General features: G+C 42.2%; 1 protein-coding gene across 1 annotated transcript in view; it reads right to left on the bottom strand.

Moving 5' to 3' along the window:
• LOC139667190 (pappalysin-2-like) overlaps positions 1 to 14,149 on the bottom strand; it is a gene marked incomplete at its 5' end in the record, with an annotated part of 58,292 nt that overhangs the window by 23,243 nt on the left and 20,900 nt on the right. The window contains 7 exons of the mRNA XM_071546616.1: positions 2,334 to 2,511; positions 4,311 to 4,407; positions 4,494 to 4,559; positions 5,560 to 5,734; positions 5,852 to 5,987; positions 8,709 to 8,822; positions 10,363 to 10,559. Coding sequence (XP_071402717.1) covers positions 2,334 to 2,511; positions 4,311 to 4,407; positions 4,494 to 4,559; positions 5,560 to 5,734; positions 5,852 to 5,987; positions 8,709 to 8,822; positions 10,363 to 10,559 — 963 coding nt within the window. The remainder of the gene's footprint in view (positions 1 to 2,333; positions 2,512 to 4,310; positions 4,408 to 4,493; positions 4,560 to 5,559; positions 5,735 to 5,851; positions 5,988 to 8,708; positions 8,823 to 10,362; positions 10,560 to 14,149) is intronic.

Here is a 14,149-nt window from a genome sequence, read left to right as displayed (position 1 = left end):
GTATTTCTCTAACTCCCTCCTCCCCTTAATCTTTTCCTCATGTTCCTCTACCCATCTATCTCTGTCTCACTTTCCTCCATTGCTCCGTTTCTATCTTTCTGCTACCTGATAGACCTCCTGCAAACGTTTTCATCTCATCAAATCCAAATATATTCTCGAATACGAAGACAGCAGTGGAATGCATTTCGTGGAAAAAGCGAGAAAAAAAAAAAAAAGTGAATCATCCAAGCAGACAAACGCTTGATTGATTATTTTTTATTTATTATTATTTGCTTGGATATGAAAGAGATTCTCAGAGAACTAATGCTGTAAATTGTACAAGGAACCCTCTAACCTGGTGCATTATTAAAAATATTAATGATTACATTTAGAATTGACCCCAAAGCAGTTACATTAATGTACTTTTTATTTAACATGACCAACACACTACAGCAGTCAAGGCAATATAGTGCAAGCTGTGCAACTCTACAGACTCTACAGTCAGTGAGAGTGACCAGATAAGTGCTTTCTTTAGTGCAGTGAAGCTTCAAGCTTCAAGCATCCACGGGAAAAGGCATATATTAAAAGATCGATCTCGGGATTTTATGAATTGATATCGGATCATTCAAATGAAGATCAATTTGAATCAGAAAATCGATTTTTTTAAACCCAGCCTTAATTGATTACTCTGTAATTAACACAAAAATAAGCAGTGGAGTGACATTACACATACTGTAACTGTGTATTGATGTAAGGATTTGGTTTGCTATCAAACAGTAGAGAGAGAAAGTTGAAAAGAATTGATCAACACACTTGATCTAAGCCTTCTAACGTATGTATACCACTGTCTTTTACACCTTCAAAAGGATTGTTAATGAAATTTTAAGAAAATGAATAGACTGGGATATATACTATTATTGTCCACGCTTCCAATTCTATTGATAAGAGTGATAGGAATGTTATAAGAATAGGAATTTCAGGCCATACCGCCCACCTCTGCTCTCTGCTGCTTTTCCCTGTGTGCTTTTCCCTTTCCCTCATTCCATCCCTCCGTCCCGCTGGGCCTGGCACCGTAACAACGCCGACCAGCCTAGCGGTCTGACAGGCAGAGAGGTTTCTGGGAGCTCCGGCGCAAACCCCACATCACCTGTTCCGCAGCGGGCCAAAAAAACCCCCAAAAAACAAAAAAAAAACCCCAAGGGCCTCCTCGCGAGCTCCTGAGCGAAAGCGGCGGCGTAACTCTGTTCTCATCCTCCAGGTAAGTTGTGTGTCTGCTGTAGAGGCAAACCGAAGTGTCTGGCGGGATCAGGCCGACGCTCATCGACTACTTCAAATATTTGAGCGGGCATTCGAACGTGTTTTCACCCAGGTCTGCTTAGCGTTTGGCCGGTGGCGGACAGACGGATGGAGGTGGTGATTCAAAAATAACATTCGATACTTGCGGCGAGGCAGCCAGAAAGCCAGGGGGGGGGGCCGCTCACAATAGACTGCCCTGGCAGACAAACAGAGAGGAACTGACAGGCGCAGCTATTTTCACCACAAGGTTGGAATAGAGTAGGAGGAGTGAGTAGTGATGATTCACCGTGGACCAAGAGAACGAATCGACACGAACCGATTAGTCATTCAATTATATTGTAAATAATTCTCCTGCATTTCATACCTCATTAAGTAATTATTTCTTCATGATCTATTAACTAAGTTATTATAAAGTGTTAGAATAGAATAGAATACAATAGAGCAGAAGAAAATAGTAAGTTATTAATCATCTACAGCAGTGGTTCTCAACGTGGGGTCCGGGGACCACCAGGGGTCCTTGAGGGCTTTCCAGGGGGTCCCCAGCAAATTGATGAATTAAACTTCATTATTTTGTCATTTTAGAACGACTGTTTTGATCATAGTTTCTCTGTTATCTCTCTACCTACAGTACAGATAGTCATGGAATTCTGGACAAAATCATATCTGACAATAAAAATATTCTCAGATTTGGGTCCGAGAGACAAAATCTCATCAGATGGGGGCCCTAATGTGGATTAAATTAGGGGTCCTTGATATGAAAAAGGTTGAGAACCACTGATCTACAGTGTTAACACTGAGTATTAATGATTCTCAATGGACCCAGAAACTTACTAAGTGGCCAATTAGTTGCTACTCATTTATACAGTAAATAATTCCCATACATTTTACACATTAATAGTTGTAAAATGTTTGTTCATGATCTATCGACTTTTAACAAAGGATAGGATAGAATAGAATAGAATACAATAGAACAGAATAGAATAGAATACAATAGAATACAATAGAACAGAATAGAATAGAATACAATAGAACAGAATAGAATAGAATGCATGGCCTACCCTGTAGTATGGCTGGAGACCCGCAGGTAAAGGAGCACTGTTTGCCGAAGGTGGTGCCCCAGGGGCAGTTGAATATGGCGTGGTAGACATGAGACTGGTCAGGCAGGCCACAGTCGACGGGCTGACAGCTCACCACGCGATCCCATGAGCCATGGACACACTCCAGATCCATCTCCTTCTGGAAAGTGCGAGAGGGAACAAGAGCGTGCGTGTGTGTGTGTGTGTGTGTGAGAGAGAGAGAGAGAGAGAGAGAGAGGGAAGGTATTACAAAAATCTGGTATAAGAAAATGAAAGGAAGGGTTTAGTGTGGAAGTTCAGTTTTTTTACAGATGTGCAGTCTGGAGTATGGGAGGTACGGGGAGTAAGTGTTTTGTCATAGTAGACGTGTGTAACTTTATACAGTGTCTTCACAAAGTATTCCACATTCCCACCTTGCCATTTTCTGCGTTTTGTAGTGTTGCAGCCTGAGATTTATGGTCAGCAATCTGCACAAAACACCCCACGATGGCAAAGTGAAAACATGTTTTTGGAGGTTTTTTTGCAAATCTATTGAAAATGAAATACAGAAAGATCTCATTTCAATAAGGATTCAATCCCCCCCCGGTCAATATTTTGAGGCTTCTTGGATACGTCTGCATCAGCTTGGCTAGATTCTTCCCTGCAGATGCCCGAGCTCCATCAAGTTGAATGGCGAAGCGTCTGTGTCTATGTCGTTCCATAGACTTTCAATGGGATGCGAGTTTGGGCTCCGGCTGGGCCACCCAAGGACTTTCGCATTCTTTTTTTGAGGCTATTCCAGTGTTGTTTTGGCTGTACGCTTGGGGTCACTGTGATGTCGGAACACAAATCACTGACTTGGTCTTTGGCACTCAGAAGGTTTTCCTCAAGAATTTGCCTGTATTTGGCTCCCTTCATTGTTCCCTCTATCCTCAGGGAACAGTCCTAGCCACTGACTATGACCCCCCCCCTGCAACCACTATGCTTAACAGTAGGGATGCTGTTAGATGGGTGATAAGCTGTGACTGGTTTCCACCAGACATAGAGCTTTACTTTACAGCTGAAGAGTTCCATTTTCGTTTCATCAGATCACTGAATCTTTTGAGTCTTTCACATGTTTTTTTTGCCAATTCCAACCTGGACCATGTCTGGCCACTCTGCACAACAGCCTTGTGGTTTGTGACGTGTTGCACTGACTGTGGACCAGCAAGATCTCCCATCGCAGCCAAGGAACTCTGTAGTTCTGTCAGAGTGGTCCTTGGGTTCTTGGTCTCCTCCCTGACCAAGGTTCTTGTTGTCGGTCCTGAGTGGTTCCATATTTTTTTCCATTTCTTGATGACAGACATTGCTGAACTTTTATACCATTCCACAGATCTATGCCTCCTCACAATTCTATCTTCTGAGTTCTACTATTCTCTAAATGGGTATGGCGATGTGTGGGCACTTCCCAACACCTTAACATAAGACAATCCAATTGTGATCAATCAAAGATCAATCAAAAATCACCAGAAATCTATTTTGGAGCCATAAGTTAAAAAAAAATCACATCAAGGGAGCATTCGGGACAAATGTTCCCTGTCCCAATGTTCCATCAGTTGAGTAGGTTTTGAAGTTTGGGTAGCAAATGATATCAGATGCAGGGTCTTTGCCATCAGACAATTGGAAGAGTGGTACTGTGGTAACTACAGTGGTAACCAGGGACGATGTTAGCCATCTACCTTGCTTTGTCCTGTGTATTATTCTTATTTAGCTATTTAGGTGAAGAGAAAGTTCACTTTTAACAGACTTTTTACAGAAAACAAGGGGCACAAAAACAGATAGAGTTTCCAGCCAATATGCAAGTTATGCAAAATCATACATTTTTGAGCAAGTAAATATGAAATGTCATATCAAAGAGTGTCATCCCCATAATCATCGTTAAAGAACACTGTCTCTGATATTATTGCAGTAGTACAACATACAGTACAATATCCACAGTACCTGGTAGGGCAGATTTCCCCTGCCGTTGAGCACAGTCAGACTGAAACCACGGTGACACTGAACAGAGCAGCGAGAGGCATCCCCTCCTCCGGTACACCTAGATGGATAAATTCATAAATAGACAGCTCTTCACTCGTTCATTCATCCCTCCATTTGTCCAATCATTCGCTCCACAGGGCCTACCTGACGGAGGCGTGATCCAGCTGGAGAGGAGTGCAGCTGTCCATCTGACACGGCTGCCGCAGACAGCTGTAGCGGGGACGGAGGGAGGGAAGGAGAGGGATGAGAGGGAGGGAGAGGCACAGAGAGTAACTAGAAATCCTAAAATTATCATCATTTCTAGGCATATACATGAAGGCATGCACCATCTGAAAATGCTGGTCTGGGCATACATACTGTATATTTTTAGTGTATATACAGTATATATATCAACATTTTTACAAGTCATTTGTCTCTAGACCCCCTTTCCACCTGGCATTAGCATGTACTGTATCATGTAACAGGGTTGTATGGGTTGTGTATGTGGATTGCAGACACACTGCATTTAAATGTTGTTGTCAATGTAGCTAAATGTGGTGTCTCTGACCATTTGAGTGATCGAATGTTCAATGCATCTCGGTTGCATTTACACCTGGATTTCTGCGTTTTTCCTCTACCTGATCACCCAGGACACGTGTTTATGCCAAGTGTAAAGTTGCTCTGTGCTCTATGTCTATATGTACTGTATATGTAGCTAGTGTATCTATTTACAGACTGCTAATTTACTGTTGATTTATACATGCAAAGTATCCACTTGTTAATGTCTCTAAGTATATTTACAAGAAATTACTTGTGAACATTCAAGTTATTTGCTAGACCTGCTGCCTTAGATTCATTTCATATTATTGTGTCCTGTAAGGTTAGCGATTATTTGCAGGTTAATGAGTTGTAATGGCAGCCTTTAAATTGATACATATATGTGTGTGTAGATGTAGATGTATATGGATAAATATTATTCCTGCATATGTGTAGATTGAGTCACATTTGGGAATCATAAACTCAAATTTAAGGCTGTCCGAGGGTCAGTTAGCTAAGTGAGAATAGACAAAGACTAAGTTCGGACATTCACATATAAGCACTTTTGAAGAGCATCCTGAGTGTGGATGTGGATGAATGTGTGTCTGTGTGTGTGTGTGTGTGTGTGTGTGTGTGTGTGTGTGTGTGTGCAGTAGGTAGGTAGTTGTGGGAGAGCCCACCCTCTGATGCGCACCCGGTCAGGGCGAAGGCGCTGAAGTGGCAGGAGGTCCTCAGGGCCACGCCTCCCACCGCCACGTTGGGGGAGGAGAAGAGGAGGACGACGGCGGAGGTGAGGAAGAAGGGCCGGGAGAGGTCGTGGGTCACGTTCACCACCAGCGGGTTCCGCTGGCAGGAGAGGTCATGTGTGCCTGGGGGGGGGGGGGGAAGCCTTATTTTCTGCTTTTCAAATGATCCTTTAGTATTAAGCACACTGACTCTGTTTTAGAAAATTGCTATATAAAAATAATAGATAAAAAGTGAAGTACCTAGTGAGTGGTTCTTGCCAGTAGTGTCAGACAGGAGGATGGTGGCTGTCCTCCTGCACTGCTCCCCAGACCAGGACCCGTCTGAAGCCAGGTACACCATCACAGAGGCTGCCACTCCAGGATGGACAAACCCCACCTGGATAAAGGGTAACATTAATAATAATAATAATAATAATATCGGTAACACTTTGTAATCTCTGTAACAGCTAATCCAAGGTATCTGCAGGTTTCAGAAAGCCAAATTTAAGACCCTTTATAATGTTGTAAATGAATTTAAGATCAATTAAAAAACAACAGAAAGAAACTGGTGAAAATGTCTCATGAACGTTGTTAAACTAAAGAACATTTATTAAGGGACATGAAGTCCAGCTGTGTTTAGTAAAGCAAATATAATGCATATTGTACGACAAACCCTGTTCTTTATCTTTATCTATTATCTATATTCTTTATTATCTAAGACATGGGTCCAAAGAATTAGCATGTGATTTATGAATTCTTGAGAATTAGGGATTACTATGCTTCCACCTGGCTAATAATCATTCTTGTTATGAATATGTGCAGTATATGATTGTTCCTATCCCTCTTTATCATATTGTATGATCCACTGCTATGAATTGGCCGATTGCTGATGATTGAATCCATGTGGGTTAAAATACATGGACATTATTGCAATTGATCATAATATATAATTTGTGTGTTTTGTTGGGGAGGCTCCACACAATATGGACTGCATGCAAACAATTTGCTGGTAATTGATAAATGGTTGGAAGAAAGAAAATGACTCTCCAGAGAAGAAGAAATGATAATGGAAAGAGATTACCTATTCAAAGAGGAGTCAGAGATGAAAAAAATGGGGAAAGGCCTTTAAGAAAATGAGAAAGAACCTTCCAGATGGAGGAGCAGAACATGTTAAAAGAGACGGAGGCCTTTCAGAGAGAGCCGGGCGAAGATGGAAACGATCAGGAAGGCTTTTCAGACGGAGAGAGGGAGAGAGAGAGAGAGACTCGATCGCGCAGGAGAGCGGGGCGGCCTTTTCAGAGCGAGAGAGAGAGAGAGAACACTTCGCGGAGGGGGAAAAAAGAAGAGGTGTTTCAGAGGGAGCTGGCAGACGCGGCTGCGATAATGAAGCCTTTTCAAAACTGCTGAAAGAGCCTTTAGGGAGGAGGAGGAGGAGGAGGAGGAGGAGGAGGAGGAGAGTCTTCCAGGGAGGCTGCGGAGATGGGCCCCGATGAAGGCGGCCTCCATAAAAGACGCTGGGGATGGAGAGGATGAGTCATTCCGCGAAAGAAGTGGAAATGATGAAGAGAGAGAGAGACAGAGAGAGAGAGAGAGAGAGAGAGAGAGAGAAAAAAAAAATGAATGAGCATGTGCGAGGAAAAGAAAGAGGCGAGCTCATGGCTGTGAAGGACCCAATAATCCACAGCATGACAGACAAGGTTGTGAAGTCATCAGTCAAATCAACAGCTAGCCTACGCTTAGTCTGGACCTGCGGAGTCGATCGTGGGAACCGTGACAGTGGAAAGATTAAATAATACTAAAACACTAAATATGAGAACCAGACACAGATCTGGAATGGAAAGCCAGGTCAGAAGACGGTGTGTTACACAAACCAGGACATCCATGTGAACCGCTGTTGGCCAGAGAGTGTCTGAGAGCAGCAAAGATATTGTATTGTATATTGGCAATTGTACTGTGGATCATTTTAACCGCAGCAGCTATTTTAATGCTGTGTCAAGACACGATTTTACAATAAATATTTCATAAATTTCAAATGTTGCCAGCGCTTTTTAATCACAAAGAAACAATTAGCTAATAATGTTTGAGAATCATTTACAAATGATTAGTAACATAGTAGATAATTCATCATTCTTATGTAGCTATTCATGTTCTGGGTCCATAATAAACTATTAGTAAATTATGTATTCGTGATGACTAAATGATCTATGCATGATTACCAAATTCTGTTACTGGGATGCCAATATTTTCATGACTCGCGGACTATTTATGACTCACGACTCCCCCATGCGTGACTTATGGAAGCATTTATTTGTGAATCATAATTTGTCTAGCACTTGTTTTTCCACCATTAGTAAATTGGTAAATGCTCATTACTCAATGATCTGTAAATGATTAATGCCAGTCACAAACAACTGCACAAAAAAACATGAAGAAAGAAAAGAAAGAATAACTAAAGGGTCAATCATGATTTGGTAATCATCTACAGATCATTTAGCAGTGAGTAGCCTCCTAATTCACAATGGACTGAAAGAATGAATAATTATATTAACCGATTTAGTTATTTATCATTTATATGGTAAATAATGCATTTTATGAATCTGGCAATTGTTTAATAGAATAGAATAGAATAGAATAGAATAGAATAGAATAGAACAGAAAATAATAGAATAGAATGGAATACAAAATAATAGATTAGAATAGAATAGAATAAATAGAGTAGAAAGAATAGAATAGATTAGAATAGAATAGAATAGAATAGAATAGAATAGAATGGAATAGAAAATAATAGAATAGAATAGATTAGAGTAGAATAGAATAGAATAGAATAGAATAGAATAGCCAGGTAGACCATTACAGACAGTCACAAAATGTAATTGTCAGGAATGTGTGTGTGTGTGTGTGCACGCCCTTGCAGGCAATGTGCCAGTGCGGCCTTAATAAATTTTTCTTGGTGAGTGCGAAAGGCCTTTGAACACCGAAACAACCTAAACGCACAAACAAACATAACATAAATGAAACAGTTTATGGCAGGCTAGTCGACCACAGCTATTCAGCGGAAGGGGAAACAGGAATACAGTATGTGCAGACAAAGGCCTTACGCAGCCACAGTGTCCTGTACCTTGAGCCAAACTGAATGTTCCAGGTCGTTATACAGGTCGGCCTGTGCTGTGCAGGGGAACCAGGCATCAGCGGGGGGCTTCTCGCTCACCTCCAGGTGCTGGGACCTGCAGAACTTGAGCATAGAAGAAGGGAAATAGTGAATGGTGATTAAAGAATAAATAAAGAGCTGCCAATCAATTTATTAGGTACACCTAGCCAGTACCGGGAAGGCCCCTCCTTCGAGTCTAAAAACGTTCCATAGGGATCTCGGTCCATGCTGACTTGATAGCGTCACTCATTTATTCGTTTTGTTAATAGAAAATGTCGAAAATTCCAGGAGGTCAGCCATTTCTGAGATGCTGGAACCGGAGCGTGTAACCCACATTCAAAGTGGCTTAAATCACGCGTTAACGTTAAGTCAAACTGTAACTGAATCTCTTGACCTTGTCTGCATGTAAGTTGCCACTGAGTGTATAAAAAAAAACAAAAACAGTCTACTGTAAGTAAGAAAAAAAGCCTGCTTTTCAGATTAACGCCAGCGCACTTTTGGAACTGTGACACAACTTGGCGTATCAGCCATTACGGACCTGGAAGCCTTTTGCGGTTTTCTAACATTTTGTGGGAGAGGTCAGAGCTAGAAAATGATTGATGCATCTTGTACTTAAATACTAAAAAGTGGAGGGAGCTACGGTGTGATCAAAGTTGCTCTGCTGTCAAAGACGGCTCTGCCAAAATGCCCTCCAAAGTTGTGTCAGATTTTGTCAGACCCTCCCAGTGTAGTTCGATGGTAGCCATGCATTTAGAAGAGCAGAAAATACACTACAGTACACTACTGCATTTACCCCATGCTGAATATTTGGTGAATGCTGCTATAAATATTTATCATTGCATAAAATACAGATAAAATAATAGGATTTTTCTGGCTTCCCTTAAACTTAAAATAATAGTCTGACAGCATTGCCTGTAAAGCCAAACAAATGTACCATCGTCAAGGGAGTATTAGAATTATTAGTAGTAGAATTAGATAAGGCATTCTTGCATGCAATGTTGCAAATAAAAAAGCAAACCAAGCTACACCAAGAACGAAGACAATATTTCTGTATCAACGTATATGGGAACTCCGCATCTTAAAACATTAAAGAGTTGTAGTTTCAAGAAAATCAGTTTGTCCTCATCAATATGCAAATGTATGCAGCAAGGTATTCCAAAATCGAATCAGATCATCTGCTCTATAGGGTTAGGGTTAGCCTGTGGTGATTTTTCTACAGTTAGCATGTGAGTCATTTCCCTACCTCCAGACAGCATTCTCTTTCATTCAACGCCAAGCAATATCAAACCAAATTTCCAACCAAAGCAACCAAATAGGACATCTACTAAATTACTACTACATTCAACATGACTGGAAGTATCCTGTAACATGCAATTACTAACCAGGATTAACGTTAGCTAGTGCCAACAGTGATGGTTAGCTGGCAAGATACTATGGACAGATACGATGGTTAGCTAGCTAGCAAGCTGCAAAAATGTTACAGAAATTAACCACGTCTTTCAAATCTGTTGAAACAGCCAAGTTGTACGTTTAGAAATGCAACTGGCTATTGTTACCCAAGACATGAGGAACTCCAATATGGCCGCCACAGGGCCTGTTACATCATGCAGTTCATACTCCATACCTTGGCGAGTGCCGGCTCCCCGGTGGCGGCCTGGGCGGGGCAGCGGCTGGGGTCCTGGTGGGAGGCCCCGGCGGTCGACGCCCACTGGTCCGAGTAGCCCAGCGGGGTGAAGTAACCGCAGTCCTGAACACTGGAGCCCCGCTCAAACTCCTCGCACACGCCGTCACCGTCAAACACGTAACACTGACTGGGTTGACCTGGGGGAGACGGAGAAGAGAACGACAAACGGAGGACTTATGAAAGAACGCAAGGCCTGGTTTCTTACTCTGGCAGGGTGTACGCTCAACCCCCCGCTGGGAGATTCCCATCCAAACCGCGTGCTATTAGATCGTCAATGAACCAACGAATGAAAAAAAGACCTATTCTGTATTTTCGTTGGCCACTTGCAATGTTAGCTATATCAACTCAAGCATATTTTTCTATCTCTGCTGTCAACAGACTGTAAAACGGCAACAATTAATCTTTGACTTCCATTAACATGAACATTACAGTAATCTTGGAATGTTAACAGGCACAAGAGATCCTGGTAGGAAACCTGGGGCTAGTTAGTTTAACCTCAAAACCACCTAGATGGGCCATGGGTAATAAGTCGGCAAATGAAAACAGCAGCAAATCCTCAACTCAGTGGTGAAAATGCATTCCAAAGAAGAAAAAACACAACTATGAGCGTTACAGCTAGTAGCCCCTAAGAGGTTTGTTTTGCTTTCATTGTCTCTGGTACAATTTTTGCAATTTTTTTTGTCAAATCTCAAGAATTCCTTTCTGGTACATTGACAGGTGACACCCAGGGGCCACAGAATTTCAGCGCCAGAGTAATAACGTTTAATTTACCGCAACACATTTTGGTAAAATCCCGCACATAGCATCTTTAACGGGCCCTGATATGAGGTTGCGCTGGGTTCAAAGAGTAAAATGACACTGAAGCCCTACTCAGAACGTTCAGACACGCCATAAAACACATCAAAACACCTCGAAACTGGCCTCACCTTCAGAGGAGAGGTGAGGTGATGGAAGAGGGGAAGAGAAGAGAAGAGGAGAGAAGAGAAGAGAAGAGAAGAGAAGAGAAGAGAAGAGAGCAAATAAGGATGAATGTCACAAATACAGTTTTAAATGCTTCTTTATAAGGCCTGACGAATATTTCAAGACCTTTACAAGCACATAGATGGTAAGGTTTGGGAATCATCTTAGGATTGTGTAGCAGAGCCCATGGGTTACTGGCAAAGCATCTGTGTCCTCTGCATACCTCACAAGAGCACAACAGCTGCGGTTCTTGTGAAAACTACTTATCACCTCTCACAATTTATGATAAGTGGAAGCAGAGAGCATGGCACCTCCAGCAACACCCAAACCCAGGTATACAGATTGGGTTTGGCTTTTTGTGAAGGTTTGTCTGTGCTTCACAAGTATGTACAGGTTTTGTAACTATGTTAAAATTGATTTGAATTGATTTAACCAGCTGTTTAAAGGTCTGGCAAGATAAATCAAGCAGTTTTTTTTTTACCTAGATTTTGTTTCATATATGAGGGATCTAGCAGCATGGTTCTCAATCTCTGGATGTGCTCAAATATGTCTTGAGATTTTGTTAAAATGTAAAGAACAACTGATGGCAAAGAAACACATTACATTATCAATTAAAATCTGATGAATGGAGCATCTGATCATACTTAATCTTCCCTCAAAGTTAATGGAATTTGCTCCTTGGCCAGTCGGTCTTTACTCTTTGCCGTCTCCTCTGGTATCATCCTGGCCTTCATGCAACATTTCTGCGCCATTGATAGAGATGCCGAAGCGTGAAATGACATTAAAAAGCTTGAGGACCACTAAGTTTATAGTTGATATTGTTCTAACAATAGCGCCTGGAGGGAGAAAGCTCTCTAACATCCTTGCTATGATGCAGTTGCGGACCTAAGCCATGAGCAATGAATAGTGTAAGGGTTACGCTGGTAATAATGCGGTGCAGCAGTGCAACACAAAAACGAGTGGGGAAGCGCAAGCTGCTTGTAATGCAGCAACTATTCATCAAAAGGGCGGAAAACATCAGAGACTTCAGAAGTTTGGCCTCATTAACGCCCGGACAGCTGCAGAAGTCAGATAGACAGATTAGTCAGTGATGTGAAATTGGCTTCAATTAGCCAATGGAAACATGTTTCTGATAAAAAGCAAATTAAGCCTAGACAATTCAACACCATATTGTCATCCCAAGTTCATTTGGCAACGCAACACTGAACTCTGCGCCAAACGCACCGCCTCCGCTTTGACAACACCTGTGAAAATGATTAAATCTTTTGATTCCGAGTCAAGCTTCGCAAGGGAAGACTGATTGACAAACTTTGACTAAGCTATTAAGACCATCTGTTTTATTAGGGGGTGCATGCCAAAAACATCCTTTATTCAATCAAGCAGGTAAATAATTAAAAATCCTTATCTGAAAGCAGCACTACTCTAGTAACCTCAGCAACTACAGCTTGTTCTTGGTTAGTCTGTGTCAAGATGACCATGAGGGTGAAAGCAGTTAGTGTGATAATTCTAATAATGGCTCTCCATTCATGCATCCGGACGCTTCACTTTGGCCATCAGGCTCAGGTTGTGCAATGCAGTGCAGGACTACAGTAGATCATATAAAACAGGGACCCAAATAAGCAAGCAAGAGCAAGCCAATGTGGCATAGTGGGAGTTAACTGGGTCAGGCAACTGCGGCAAGAAAACCCAAACAAATATTCTGTCTATGACTAAGAAGTTCAACTGAATAATTACTTTTAAGTGTTGCAATTTGTAAAAACCTGTTTTTGCCAAATTGTTTTCCTCGCGAGTCATCCTGCCTTTCATTGTAAAACAAGAGATGTAATAGCTTCAGTCACGGCATGGCTCGCCTTGTGGAGGAAGGAGGGATCGGTCTCTCCGCTTTCTTCCCCCCCCCCCTGACAAAACAGACTGACTGGCTGACGGAAATTGTAGCCATGCAACAAGCACTCTTAATCCGTATCCTCGCCGCACATTCAATAACTACCGACAAGCTGCCGGTGAAAATAACGCATCGCCTAAAAAAGGAAGCGACCATTTAAAAAAAAAAAAAACGTCTCATCCCACTCGATCTGTAACATTTCCCTCAAATCGACCTCAGCAATATCTTAGAATATTACGGGATATTTGCAAAGTGACCAAAGAGACAGTTGCATATCATAAAAGCCTTATTGCCTCGACTTAGCGCAGACTGAGGAACTTTTGGGGCGAGCATTCCGTTGCACGGTGGATGAATTTAAAGGCAGTGCAGGAACACCGCACACCACAACAGTGGGGCTGATTTTCTCATGTCATTGTGGATAATGCCTGCCCTCATCCGGCCCGAGCCTCTCAATGAGAAACAGAGACACATGGAGACACATGGAGACACATGGATGCGGTAGGCCAGACGGGCCTGCGTTGTGTGGAAGGCTATTAGGACAAGCGTCAGAATATAATAGAATATTGGCTGTGTGCGTGTGCGCGTACACGCCTGTTTAAAGAGTTGATGACTGTGAAACCGTTTTAACTACTCCTTCCCTTCCTCAGTGACGCGGAGGATAATAAAAGCATGCATGCTGACAAGGGCCCTGTTTTCAAACCCTCTCTTTCTCTCTGGGTTCACTCTCTGCCACATTGCGGAACTGTGGAACTGCTTGACCTAATATCATGGTCAAAAAAACACATGTTGACGGAGGCAAAGCCTTCAACCCTCTGCTTACAATTGACTGTTTTTGGGTTGACTCCCTTCCACATTGTGTTGGGAGGCTTCTGTTGTGGCCTGTCT

The sequence above is a fragment of the Centroberyx affinis genome, unplaced genomic scaffold, assembly GCF_046629955.1.
Source record: "Centroberyx affinis isolate AG114_WGS23_722 - 3 ecotype Tasmania unplaced genomic scaffold, CSIRO-AGI_Caff_v1 ptg005354l_1, whole genome shotgun sequence".
Classification (NCBI taxonomy): Eukaryota; Metazoa; Chordata; class Actinopteri; order Beryciformes; family Berycidae; genus Centroberyx; species Centroberyx affinis.
Note: the sequence above shows the minus strand (reverse complement) of the source record. Positions and strands in the feature narration are given on the sequence as shown.